At 37.1% G+C, this 14,070-nt stretch overlaps 1 protein-coding gene across 8 annotated transcripts in view; it reads right to left on the bottom strand.

Annotated features, from left to right (window-relative positions):
• The window catches only part of Dnajc15 (DnaJ heat shock protein family (Hsp40) member C15), a 69,082-nt gene extending 55,941 nt beyond the window's left edge, over positions 1-13,141 (bottom strand). Inside the window, exon 1 of one of the 8 annotated variants that reach the window (XR_010041811.1) lies at positions 12,953-13,112. Coding sequence is in view for 4 of the 8 variants with exons in the window: in XM_003477464.5 (XP_003477512.1) it covers positions 12,953-13,057 (105 nt within the window). In the remaining 4 variants the exon portion in view is untranslated. Of the gene's footprint in view, positions 1-12,952 lie in introns of all 8 variants that reach the window. The other 7 variants (XM_003477464.5, XM_013141122.3, XM_013141120.3 and 4 more) reach the window with 7 other exon arrangements.
• Positions 13,142-14,070: the final 929 nt, after the last annotated feature.

The raw sequence follows: 14,070 nt of genomic DNA, 5'->3' as shown, positions 1-14,070 counted from the left end.
CTTTTTTGTCTTTTTCATTTTTATCGGTATCAGGGATCAAACTCACGACTGCCTGCTTGCAAGGCAGGCGCTTATGCCGCTAAGCTAAATCCCCAGCCCCAAGAATGACATTATTACAGGGTATTTAGAACCAATTAATAGAAAATGAACAATGGTTTTTGTATAATCTCCTTGTCTATAAAAGTTTTTACTTATATTATCATATATAATAAAATCCAATAAGATACAACCTTTTAAGACTGACAGAGACAGAAGAAAACAAGTTTGATGGGACTTCAAAACAAGATGATACTAAATCAGCACTAGCTATTATGACCTCTTGTTTTCTCCAAAATAGCTATTCCTACCATCCAATCTTCTCTGCCTCATTTCTGTTGAGCTCTTTTTCTGTCGTTTGTTGTCAGTTTGTCTTCTTCATTTCGCTTTCTTCTCCATTCATTGTGACCTCCCTGCCACTATTTCTGGAATCTTGGTATTTTCCTTTTTTAGAATATTCTGCAGTATTCTCTGTAAAGTTGAATTGGTGGTTGCAAATTCCCTTAGTTCCTCTTTATCCTGGAAGCACCTTATTTTTCCATCAATTTCTAGGTACAGTTGTGCAGGATATATCAATCTTGGCTGGAGGTTATTATCTTTCAAAGCTTGAATTATTTCCCCCCACGCTCTTCGTGATTTGATGGCTTGTGCCGAGAAGTCTGCTGTAATTCTGATGGGTGTTCCCTTGTAAGTGATCTGTTTCTTGTTTCTGATGGCTTTTAGTATTCTGTTCTTATATTGGATTTCTGGAATTTTGATTATTATATGTCTGGGTGTAACTCTGTTTGGGTTGTAGGTGTCTGGGGTCCTGTATGCCTCATACATCTGACTATCTTTACCTTTTGCTAAATTAGGGAAAGTCTCTTGGATTATTTCTGTGAATAGCTTTTGTAGTCCATTTGTTTGTGTCCCTACTTCTTCTTTTATGTTCTTAATTCTTGTTATAGATCCTCTTACTATCTTCTAGCCTTTGTATTATTGCTTTTTGTATTTTTGTTATTTTTAAGAAGTTTTTTATTTTATGCTCCCATATTACAAATCTGCCCTCCAGTTCAGATAATCTATCCTTATTTTCTTTCAAGCTGTTTTGCCAGTTTTCGATAGTTTTTAGTTTCCTGGTAATCTCTCTGAACCTGCTTCACGTATTCTATGTTTTCTCTATTTTCTCCATCAAACAATTCTCCCCTTATTTTCTGTTCTTTCATTCCACCATCTGTTTTTTCATGGGCAGTGTTTAGCATTTCTCTAACTATTTTACTTACATCTTGCTTCAGGTTATTAATAACTTCATTCCTGAACTCGTGTATGAGGCTCTGGAGATAGCACTTTATGTCTATTGGTGCCGTGTCTGATATTGCATGTTTCTCAGGACTGGGGGCAAGGACCCTTTCTTGTTGCTCCCTCTTCCCATATTTTTTGTTCCTTTTATAGAAGCGAATATAGGAGGCCCAGTTTCTTTCATTGTCGGTTACAGTTTGTTTGAATTGCACCGGCTAGGAGTTCCCGCCCACTGCAGTGTACTAGGGAGACAGAGACCTGGGCAGCCTATGCTGAGCCCGCCCCTGCAGGTCAACCTACACAAGGCTTCACTGCTAGGGTGCACCTCCATGCACTGAGACCTGGTTTGGGCCAGCCTACTGTGTCTTAGTCAGTGGCGTCACGCAGGCCAGACACTCCCCACCAATCCCGCTTGAGAGGGGAATATGTGACTGAAGCCACTGCAACAACCTGTTCCAGCTAGTCTGCCCGGTCCCAGTATGTCCTTTACTGAAGCCGCCTATGGAAGGGTCCCCAATCCACTCACTCACCGCAGGTCGATGCAGGGCTCCTGACCAATCCCGCTCTCAACTCCATTCACCGCTTCCCATTCTCAGAGCTTTTGCGCCTCTCTCCTTGCCGTGCTGAGTGGGACGCAGCAGCGGCTGCAGGAAATTCAAATCGCAGCTTCCAGTGGCGCAGGGTCCAGCTTCTGCGCTGAGACCTTATCTGTTCCTGTTATATCACAGGGATTGCATTTCCAGTTGGTGTCTCTCAGTTTAGTTTGTTCCTGGGTCGGCAAAGTATATCTCCCCTTGCTTAGGATTTCTCACCCGGAAAGTGCGGTTTCTCAGAGAGCCTCCGAAGCTGCTGCTATCTATCTGCCATGCTCTCCCGGAAGTTCCATCTATTTATTGATATAGAATCATCTAAAGGTAATAACCTCAAACAGACCAGCCCTAGCATGAGTTTTTAGGATGTTCATAATTTAAGAACTACCTTCAAATAAGCCAATTAAGATCATCAGCCAGATTTACATACTTAGTATATCCACTGCAATACACAATAGCCTTATTGGAATTATAAAATAATGTTTATACTTAAACCTAGTGTATATTGATATTAATACTTAAAATAATTATTACAGAAATAATTATTTTTATGTATTTCAATAAAATAAAATAATTATCTTAAGTATTTGTAAGTATCTAACTGGGCACCTTTGGATGAGAGGTAAATGCGTATGTAAACAGATAAACTCAGGACTTACTGCAGAAAGACCAATTGGAACAATATGCACACTCAATAATGAATGGATGTGGTTGTGTCTAACATGAGTCTTCATAATTTTATGTCACGTGTTATAATGGATGTATGTAATGCACTCATGTGAAATGAAGAAACATTTTCTGAATTTTGGTGCCTACAATTTTTTGTCACTTTTTAACTGTCATCATTTTCATCTTGCTACTCCTGTCTCGTAAGTCTTAGATTAAAAGTTGATTGGATGGCTTAGTGAAGCTGCCTGCAAGAGGGAGTGGCCTGGCTGAAGAATTCATGGGATAAAAATCAATGACAGCTGTGTTGCTGCCACTGCACTTCAAGCAGGCTACATGGACAAAAAAGCTCACTTAAAGACAGCACTATTGCTGGACATGAGATAGAGACAAATAGTCTACAGGAAACAAAGTCGCAACAAATTCCAGCTGAAAATTTGGGGTTTGGAGAGTTACGAAAATGTTTGGAAGAAGGTAACATGACTGTATTTGATAAGCACACATTTTTATACATGAATAAATGTAGGCTGGTATACATGAAAACACAAGACATCCACTGAAAATAAGCCCTACTCTAGCTTTGGGAGCGAAAATTAATATAAGGCTCAGCCTTATTTTCAGGGAAATACAATAGCAATATCATCTCCAAAAAAAACAGAACTAATTAAATTAAAGCACAGCCAATACATCCAGCAACCAAATATGTTTGAGGAATGTTTATATATAAAGTATCAAACAAATACAAGATACATTTTTTTAAAAAGCACATATACAAAGAAAAACAAAACAAAACAAAAACCTACAGGGCTAGGAACATAGCTCAGTAGTAAGGCCCTGGATTTGATTCCTAGCAACACAACAAAAATAAAAACAAAAATAGTATAAACCAAAATATCAATAAAGTTATATATTCCTAGTATCTACCTATTTTCAATAAAACAGTCTTTAAAAAAAGGATCAGAGACTTGGAGTACAAAAAAAGGAGCTTGAAGTCTGGCTCCCTACTTGTCAGCTCCACTACTGTGGTCAAGTCACTTGACCTCTGTGTTGCTCATATGCTCTATACCTCGTCTCAGTGGGGACAATAATTATAGCTAATTCCTTGGGTGATCATCAATTCTACACTTAATAGGTGGTAGCTATTTCAATTATCAAACCATAAGGTTATATAATTATTTATTTTAAAATTAAGGAGGGCTGGTAAGCACAAGGTTGTGAGTTCAGTCTACAGTACCAAAAATAAATAAATAAAATGCAGGGGGAATACAGTTAATAAAAAAGGAAAAATCTTAGAAAAATCCCACTTGGTCTGAAGCGGTTAACCACTTTTAACTTAAGTCAGAAAATCCTCTGACCTGTCTACTTTAAATTAGCTTTAAAACTTAATTGTCCTCCTTCAATTTAAACAAGTGCACAGATCTTTGGTATCTCTCTTTTTGTCCTTGAACTGAAATTTGTACCCTGATCATAAAAATAATCATGCTGTGCCTCTAGCAGCCTCTTTTTTATCAAGTACTCCTACAAGCTTTTATTATACTGACTTTGAAGATTTCAAAAAGAACCCCTGAAACTATCTTTCTTCACTTTTGTCTGATATACATCTTACCTGCAACATTCTGTAGCTTTTCTTATTTCATCATGCATGAGAATTCACCCTCTTTTTAGCCTACTTACTTTAAGGCAGCAATTTTTTAAGACTAGTAATACTCAGCTTAAATTTTCATCGCATATTATTCTTTCTTCCCATTTTGAGTTAAGGTGAAATAATACGAACTCTGCTTTAAAGTTAAAGAATTTTAAAACACACCTTGAAGCATTTGAAGGCTTTGAAAATTACCACAAAAAATAAGACTTTAAATCATTTCTTGGAAGTCGATTGCATCAATTTCTGATATCTAAATGATGAAATGCAATGTGATACAGTAAAAAAAATCAAGGACTTTCGAAGTTAAAAATGGCTTGAAGCCAGCAGTGGTGGTGTATGTCTATAATCCCAGCACTCAAGAAGTTGTGGTAGGAGGAGCACTGCAGTTGAGGCCAGCCGGGGCTACACAGTCAAGGTCTGCCCAAACTATACAACAAGATCCAGTCTCAAACAAAACAAAACAAACAAACTGGCCTCACAGCCTTGTCCCACTGCTTACTAGCAGTATGACTTTGAGACACTTAACCTCTGTAAGACCCAGTTTTCTTATGTTAATGTAAAAGACTGAAAAGTAGCAACTACATTCCCAGGATTGGTATGAGAAAAGAGAAAAAAATATTATTAAAGTACCTGTTGCATAGCAGATACCCATTAAATATTAGTTTCCTTTTTCCTTAGCTCTTTGCTTATATACAATGAATTCAAAACATTTATACATCTTATTCTTCTACTTTCAATAACTACAAACAGAAAATATCACTGATTATTATGGGAACAGGAGAGAGATTGAATTTTGTCACTTGATAAAAGACCTTATGTTGGAAAACTAGGTAGAATTGTTTAGAAAAATAAATTTAGGGAAAAAACTCACACTCACTAAAAGTGAATTTATACTACAAATACCTAAACCAATCCTCTATATTAAAATCTCAATGACAAATCTTAATCTTAGCAAGAGTTTGATTCCCGCGAACAAAAGACAAAACAAAACAAAAAAATCTTAATCATACTGAGAAAATACAGATAATAACCTCATAGTAATAGATCTGCTGAAACTTAAAAATGCTAATGAATATAATTCAATATGTCTAAGTCTACATTCAGGATATTCCAATTGTTTCAAGTAGCAGATTACAAATTTTCTAAAATGGATTACCCAATTAGCTCATATATTTCCCCTTTCTCAATTTCTGGCTTACTCATTCACCTTTCTACAAGTTTTAATTTTTTAGAAATCTTAAGAAACAGTGGGTTGTTCCTTTGAACTCAAGTATTTTATCCATACATCTCTCTTGAGACACACCTATCACTTAATCCTTCATTTATTTATCTTGAAAAAACATTTACTAAGTATCCACAATCTGCTTTGTGTTGTGCTTGGCCCTGGGGATCATTATCAAAGTGAAGCAAACATTGTCCCTGCTCCTGAGGAGTTCCCAAACTGTGGACTGGACAAGCTCTTTGAGGACAAAATTCCTGCCTGATTCATCTTTCTATCTACTATAGCACTTACGTCGCAGTCCTGGAGTCTTACCTAATATAGAGTGACACCATAAATACATACTAAATGAATGAACCAAAAAAATTATAGCACTATATAGTAAGAGCTTATTACAGCACTATATAGTAAGAGCCTAACTGGTTATTTAAATTTGACCCAAATTTGTCTTCTAGAGCATCTGTTTTTGTAAACAGAGGTTTACTGAAACATAGCCAAATTTATGTATTGTGTGGTGGCTATGTGTACAACAGCAAAGCAGTTGTAACAGAGCCGCAGAGTCTAAAATGTTTACCACCTCACATTTTACAATATGGGTTTCCTATCCTCTATTCCTGGCAGTGATAATTCTGGTTTATTCATATCCTCCATATATATCTAGTTATTGCTTTCATATACTGAATGTTCTCCAAAAATCTATTTAACTCGACTGAATTAACAAATTTTAAACATGGAAACTGTTTCTAAGTTGTAATCTGCCTGTGCTACTGAAGTATTAATAACCAATAAAACGACCAAAATTTGGAAAAGAATTCAAAGAATTATGTGTACTTGGATTAAACATGACAATTATTAGGTGCTTGTATTAGTGCCTGTCTTGACTTAGGAGTCAAAGAAGATGAATAGACTTGTTTTACTTTTTCTAATTCCTTAAATTTAATTCCTAAATTCAACATTTCTCTAATTCTCTTTTTCTCTAACCTAGGTATTTCATTCATTTGGTAATATAATCATTTATCAAAGATTTATGGAGTAGCAACCATGTGCCTGATACTATTTGATGCTAAGAGAATAAAGATTCTTAAAGCTTGGTTTCTGCCCAAGAAGACTATATAATTTTAGTTTAAAAGATATATCAAAAAAGAGAAGAGGTATTTTTGAAACAATGTCAGCAAATAACAGGTGGGCCACGGTCAGGTATCTTACCATCAACTAATTTCAAATCTGGGGGTGCAGGAGCATAGAAAAACTACTTTTTATGTTCCACTAACATGAATCAAAAAATATTCAGCATGGTATTGTCTCCCTAGTGTAAGAAATTGGAAAATTAAGTAAGATCCAGAATCTACATCAGCTGCTGTAAAAGGGAAAAAAACTATTCAAAAGAAAAGAACAACTGAGATGGGTAAAAGGAAAAAAGAGGGAAAAGGCAAAAAAAAAAAAAAATATATATATATATATATAGTTATACTACTGATTTCTTTTAGTTCATTAAAAAAAAGGTTTGTGCTTATATTATTTGATCAATTATGCATGCCAGTATCTTATAATTTGAGCAAATACTTTGAACATAATAATACGAAATATATTAACCACTGCTAATTTCCTATGATCTTGTTTTGGAATTCCGTATCAGTTTTTTATTTTTTCTCTTTAAAATTAAATAAGTAAATAAATAAATAATTTCCAAAACCTTGGAAAACAGCCCACTCCATCACAGCTGCTACTGCTGGGGGGGAAAAGGGCATCAAAATTGTTTACAAATTCCCTAAGGCATTTTAGTTCTCCCAACAGCATAAGCAGTAAACAACCTTCTAGATAAATATAAACTCAAAGTGTTAGGAAATGTTAAAATACTTGAGATTACACATTTGAGTTCAAGATCGACAACAGTTACGTTAAAAGGGAAACTAAAAAGGGAAAAAACTATTTTTCCTTCTCTAAACAGTAAATGATAGAGAAAGGAAACATGGAAACTATTCTCTCATTCAACAAATATTCATTTAGCATTACTATATAAATATGTATTTCTTTAGTATATAGCTAGGTCTTATGCTAAGTTCTGGGGAAAGAAAGTAAGCAAGACAGACACAGACATACTCCTATTTCCCCTCAAGCAATAGTAGAAGCAAATCCTACAGAAAAAAATACATGTATCACTATGATAATAGAATCAAACAACATGCTTATTTGTTAAATTATTCCACATAACAGAAGTTAATAATTGCGTGACTGCCATGTGTCAATTACAGTGCCAATGACAGAACAATGTAAGAGATTTTTCCCCAGAGGACTTCACATTCTAAGTACTCACACAAATATGGTTATAAATACAGTAGCTTTGATACACTGTAGTACTGTAATACACGGTTATATATCTATGGAAATACAGAATAAATCAACTTTTTTATTAGAGAAGATGAATACACAGGCTGAGTCTTAAAAGAAGCAGGAGTTTTCCTGGCAAAGAATTTCAGTCAAGGAGAAAGCTACAGTAAAGGTAGACATAGAAACTTCATGAGGGAAACAAAAGAAGTCTAATGTAACTCCAGCAGACCTGTGCAGTGTAGGGGACAGAAAATGTGGCTGAGCAATACACCATTGTGGGATCAGTATGTGAAGAGTGCTGTATTCTACCCGGAGAAAAGCTTACTGCTTGGTAACTTTTAAACAGGAGTGGTAGGTACCATTATGTCTGTATTGCAGAAAAATAATTGGTGCCAGTGTGACATTTGGAAAAGATAAAGTATGACAAGAAAACTGAACTATTTTGACTTTTATAATAGGCAGAAGAAAGATAATAAAGATTAAAGGAGAACAACAGGAAGACAGAACCAGAAAGAAATTACACAGGTCTGGCCGGGCATGGCCGCACATGCTTATAATTCTACTACTCAGGAGGCTGAGGCAGGTTAGGATGATTGCTTAGAGTTTGAGGCCAGTCTGGGCTACGGAGTTAGTTCAAAGTCAGCCTGAATTACATAGTGAGACTCTGTCTCAAAGGAAAAAAAAAATCATGATAAAATATAAATATTTTGTAGTGTTTTTGTGTAGACTGAATTTTCCCTAAATGCAATTGCTATGTAACCTGAGGGGAGAATTCTACTTTATTCACCACTTTAGGAAACCAATTTTTTGATGACAATGATCCTTATGGTATTTGAAATTCCAATACAGTAAATACATCTGATAGTTGTGCATTTGTAGCTGTCAAATAGGATGATTCTTTGCACGGTTGCAATATGTCAGAAACATTACATCATTATGTCTTCTAATGCAATCACGACTGAGCATTTACATACTTACACACATATATTTTCCAATAAAATATTTCATGTTTATGCTTCAATTAGAGTATTAACTAGTTTTTAAACAATTGTACTTAATCTCATTTCAGAATTTGAGGATATTACAGGAGACCTCACAGTACAGTGTGTCATAAAATGGGCACTGGGACAGAAAGATTCAGAATCATGCAATTCAGCCTTCATGGCTGGCCGCTACAGAGGCCTCCTAATTAGCATCATGTGTACTACAGTCTTTTCTTCTTCCTAGTAAAATACCAACACATGTAAAAATCACTAATATTAGGTCTATCTTCAACCAGAGAATTCCCAATTGCCTTATACAAATCGGCTTGATACTGAGATTTTTATAGCTCTACAAAGAAATCCTTTCTACCTAACCTTATCCAGATGAGCACCACAGATTGAACATCCTATCCAGAAAGCTTTATTTCTAACAAGTCAGCAAGTCATAGTGCAAAGTAGAAGAGACAGCAGTCTAAGTGTTGGATTTGGAATCATGGGCCTGTTGTTTTTTAAATGAATGGTTCTAAGCAAGTTATTTATAACTTCCTGAATCTGTTTCCTCATTTTTAAAGTCCATTTTGTTGGTACATTTTAGGTATACATAATGACCACATTCATCATAGGGAATTTGTACCTGTACATGATTTATCTTGATTCTTTTTGTTCCGTATTCCCCTGCCTTTCTTTTGTTTCCTGATTTTTTTTGTGTGTGTATTTGATAATTTTTTTAAAATTTTATTTTTAAAGTGGTAAAATACAACAGAACAAGACAGAATAAAACCAACTGAGATTGTACAGTGAAATTGGTACAGAACTTCACAGCAGGTTACCGGGATAACAGTAACAGGTATCACAGTATATTTCGTTATCTTTATAATAGTTGTTCTTTCAATCACATATATCAAAATGAGATGAAATATAGAACATTATAGAACTTATCAAAACAGAATATTGAATAGAGCAAACCATTAATCAGAACAGAGCAAAACAGTAATAAAAACATTTGCCTTCAAAGAGATGGCAGAAGGAAGTCCCCCTTATTTGCTATGGTCAACCTCCCAGGAGACGCTCAGATTTCTGGTTCCCATTTGCTAACTGGAGGCGCGAGGTGGGGGGGACAGGGGGACAGGAGAAGGAGGGTAGGGCAAGTGGAATGTTTGACTCTAGGCCATGCACCAGTAGGTTCACTATTGCTTAGCAGGGAGGCAGGCTGCTTGCTTGGTTTCCCAGCATCCTAAGTTCCAACATGGTGCAGATCTCAGGAGCTGCTGGTGATTCTCCGCGGGAAGGGCCGCAGTCTGCCACACCACCACTGCTTACCAGGGAGGGGAGGTGCTTGCTTGGTTTCCCAGGATCCTAAGTTCCAACATGGTACAACATGGGGGATAGCTGTTTCCTGATTTTTTAAGGGATTACAAAGGATGTTTTTCACAGGGCTGTGGTAATGAATCAATCAGATCTAGCAGTTGGTTGACCTTTCTAATGTCAAGTGTGGTATGCATGCCAGTAATTGCAGCTATTCATTCAGAAGGTTGAGGCAGGATAAGGAGTAAAGAGACCAGCCTAAACAAGATAAGGAGACCTGTATCGACAGTTTTCTTTTTTTGAGACAAGGTCTCATGATATAGTTCACCCTTGAACTCACTATATAACCCAAGCTGGCCTCAAACTCCTGGAGAAATCTTGCTTAGGCTCCCGAGTGCTAGGATTATAGGCAATGAGCTACCACAGCTAGCCTATCTTCAGATTTTTATCTGTTTTGTTCGGTTATGCATTCCAAAGCCCTATATTTCCTGGTACCTGCTTTAAGAAATGTGTGCTGAATGAAAGGATACTTGCCTTGTGAAATGTTCCTAAGCAATCCCACCTGATTCTGCTTCAGAAATGTATCAGTTACAGGCACAGATTCTCTCTGATGAATGTTAGAATGTTATTATTATGTATATCTAAAATGTCCCAAGACAAAGGGAAAAAAAAAGAAAACATAGTGCCTGACCCCACAAAAAAATAAACAAATGCTCACAAATTCAGTGCTTACAAAAAGTAAATATGTAAAATCTGCTCTTAGAAAACTTAGAAAAATGCTGAAAGATGACAAGTCAACATAAAAGCTGTCACAAGGCAACATAAGACTACTAAACAATGGTATGGACAGTAAGTTCTGTGCATCTGAAGACAAGCTATATCACTATGAGCCGGAGTAGCACAGAATATAAAGTGTGAAAAGGAGAAAGCGGCCATGTTAGAGACTTCTCCATCTAATCCATTCTTCTTACAATCTAAGAAAACTTTATAACACCCCAGCAAAACAGTACCATGACCAAGGATATTCCAATTCTTTCTCTTATTTTACAGGATGTTCCCTGCATTCTAGTTCCTGTCTTCTTTATCTCTGGGTACTCCAGATCGATGAAGGCACAAGTGGCTACTGAGCCCTTGATGTGGCTAGTCTGAATTCAGATGCGCTGAAGTGTAAAAAGAATGCAGAACATCTCAATATTTTTACTGATTATAGGCTATTATTCCTCAAGTTAAGTAGAGTACATTGTTAAAATTAAACCTGCCTATTTCTTTTACTTTTTAAACATAGCTACATACAAATTCCAGAAAAATGAAAACAGACTGTTATCTCTTACCAATTTTAAAAAGTCAACTCAAAATGAATTTAAGGTTTAATCGTGAGACCTGAAACTGAAACTTCTAAAAGGTAACAAGGGAAAATGCTTCAGGACATCAGACCGTGCAAAGACTTTTGGGACAAGGTCCCCAAAACACAAGATACAAAAGCAAAAACTGACAAACGGGACATTAATCTAAAAAACTTCTGCAGCGCAAACAATCACCAGCATGAAGAAACAACCTATAGAATGAGAGAAAATATGTATTTGATAAAGGGGTTAATATTCAGACTACAGTGAACTAAAAAAAAGACTACATTTAAAATATAAGCAATAGACCTAAATAGACATTTCCCAAAAGAGATCAACGACTGACCAACAGGTATATTTAAAAAATCCTAGCATCACTGGTCATCAGATAATGTAAATTAAAACCATACATTAGTATCACCTCTGGTAACCATGGCTATAATCAAAGAGACAAAATGTAACAAGGCTGGCAAGCCTTGCACACTATTGGTAGGAATCTAAATGAGTATAGATAGTTACTGTGGAAAACAGCATGGAGAGTCCTCAACAAATTATACTACTAGGCATACACACAAAGAAAATGAAGTAGTATGTTGAAAAGACATTAACACTCTCAAGTTCACTTCAGTAGTATTCACAATAGCTGAGAAATGGGAAAATCTGACTGTCCACCAACTGATAAACAGATAAAGAAAATGTGGTACACCTACACAATGGAATACTACTCAGCCATAAAAAGAATGAAATTTTATCATTTGCCACAATATGGATGGAGGTGGAAATCATTAAATGCAAGTAAGGCACACAATGATTACATTCTCAAGCTGACTTCATACTCGTTGACAGGAGAATGCCTGTCAACGTTACTGGAAACTGGAGCAATGAATACTTAAGAGACCAATGAATACTAAGTTACAGTTAGGAGTAAGAAGTTCTAGTGTACTCTCATAGGATCAATCGGGGATAGCTACAGATAACAATAATGTGCTGTATATTTCAAAAATCTAGGAAAAAGAATTTTGAAACTCTCAATGTAATTAAATAGCTGGAAAATAAGTACATTTACCCTGATTGAAACATTTCCGTGTATACCTGTGTCGAAACATCGTGCCCCACCAAAAGATACCCTTTTTTACATTTTTAATTATCAGTTCAAAAATTAAATTTAAAAATAGGGCCACGAAAAAAATCTTAGAAGTATGTGTGTGGTACCAATCAGGTTCCTATTTGACACCCCCCCCACCCCTTCCCAGTGGTACATTCAAGCCGCAAAGCTGTCCTCCAAAGCTTGAATGAACCGATCATAATCTCTGCTACAGCCTCTATTTTCTGGTCTGTGTCTTCGACAAGACTAGGAGACAGAGGCCCTCCTCTGAATGGTTGTCTTCTATGCTTCGCGGACAAAAGATCGCCCAGACAGAGCGGAGGAAGCACAGGAGTACAACAGGGTTCGAGCTGCGGCCGACGGCGGGAGGCGGGGGTTAGAGTACCCGGGCGCCAGCTGAGCAGGCCTGGGCACTCACAGCCAGAGAGAGGCGGGGGTCGCGTTTGGGACTCACCAGCCCGTGGTCAATATCGGCGTCGGGCTGTTTGGCCGACGGTGGCGAGTATTCTGCGTAACGCAGCGCCTCGCCGGCAGAGGTCACGGCGCCGCGAGCAGCCATGGCAATGCTCTTTACAGACCCGGAGCGCCGCCTACGAGGCGGCCGGCGGGACAAACTTCTTGCGACGACTTAAATACGCGCTTTCAAGATACACTTCCTATTTGAAAGTGAAACCCTCGAAGATTTCCTTTTCATTTTATCTCGATTAGCTTGTCCCATTAAATCTTAAAGTCAAACTCCGCGCCAGACCCTTGGAGGAGTAAAATCCCGCCTCCCTCCCTTAGATTTGCAAACTCTAAGCCCAAACTGGAGACTCAGATTTCCCTGGTTACAAGAGGCTCAGAAAATATTGGGGGCCGGGGATTTAGCTCAGCGGCATAAGCGCCTGCCTTGCAAGCAGGCGGTCGTGAATTCGATCCCCGGTACCGATAAAAAGAAAAAGACAAAAACAAAAAACAAAGAAAGAAAGAAAGTATAGGTGGGGACAGGCCTGATATTTCCTGACCCAGTCCAGCCTTTCTGCCCACCCACGACTGATTACACTTCTGTTTAATGTCATGTTTCTCCCACCCAGCAAGAGGTAATTTGCTTATTTTAACCCCAAACGAATAATTTGGTATCGGAGATCGAACTCAGGACCATGAGCTTGCAAGTTTTGGAGCAAAAATTAATTAACGATTGAAGCTTGTATAATGTATTCCAACTCTTTCCAATTGGGCATCTCTTTTTGCCCTTCATACCAACTGCAAAATTAGCTTACCAGAAGGGAAGTCTTTTATTCTCTTCTTTTCCAAAATTAAAAGTTTTAAAGATCCCTTTATTCATGTTTAATATTAACATACCCAAGAGGTTAGGGTGGAGGAATTTACAATCTAAGAGAGAAGCTAGCAGAGACATGATGATAATAATAAATACTAAAATATGGATTGTAGGGCAGTATAAAGAGCTTGAAATAGAAGTAAAGACGTCTGAGTTCTAGCATATATGCCATCTTTCTTTAGGTTTGTGTCTCTGAACATACCCATTATGTTTTCCTTTCCAACTCTTTCTTATCTGTAGGAGAGGAGTCACGT

The sequence above is a fragment of the Cavia porcellus genome, unplaced genomic scaffold (assembly GCF_034190915.1).
Source record: "Cavia porcellus strain 051 isolate PalLab524CR breed Dunkin Hartley unplaced genomic scaffold, mCavPor4.1 scaffold_21, whole genome shotgun sequence".
NCBI classification, from domain to species: domain Eukaryota; kingdom Metazoa; phylum Chordata; class Mammalia; order Rodentia; family Caviidae; genus Cavia; species Cavia porcellus.
Note: the sequence above shows the minus strand (reverse complement) of the source record. Positions and strands in the feature narration are given on the sequence as shown.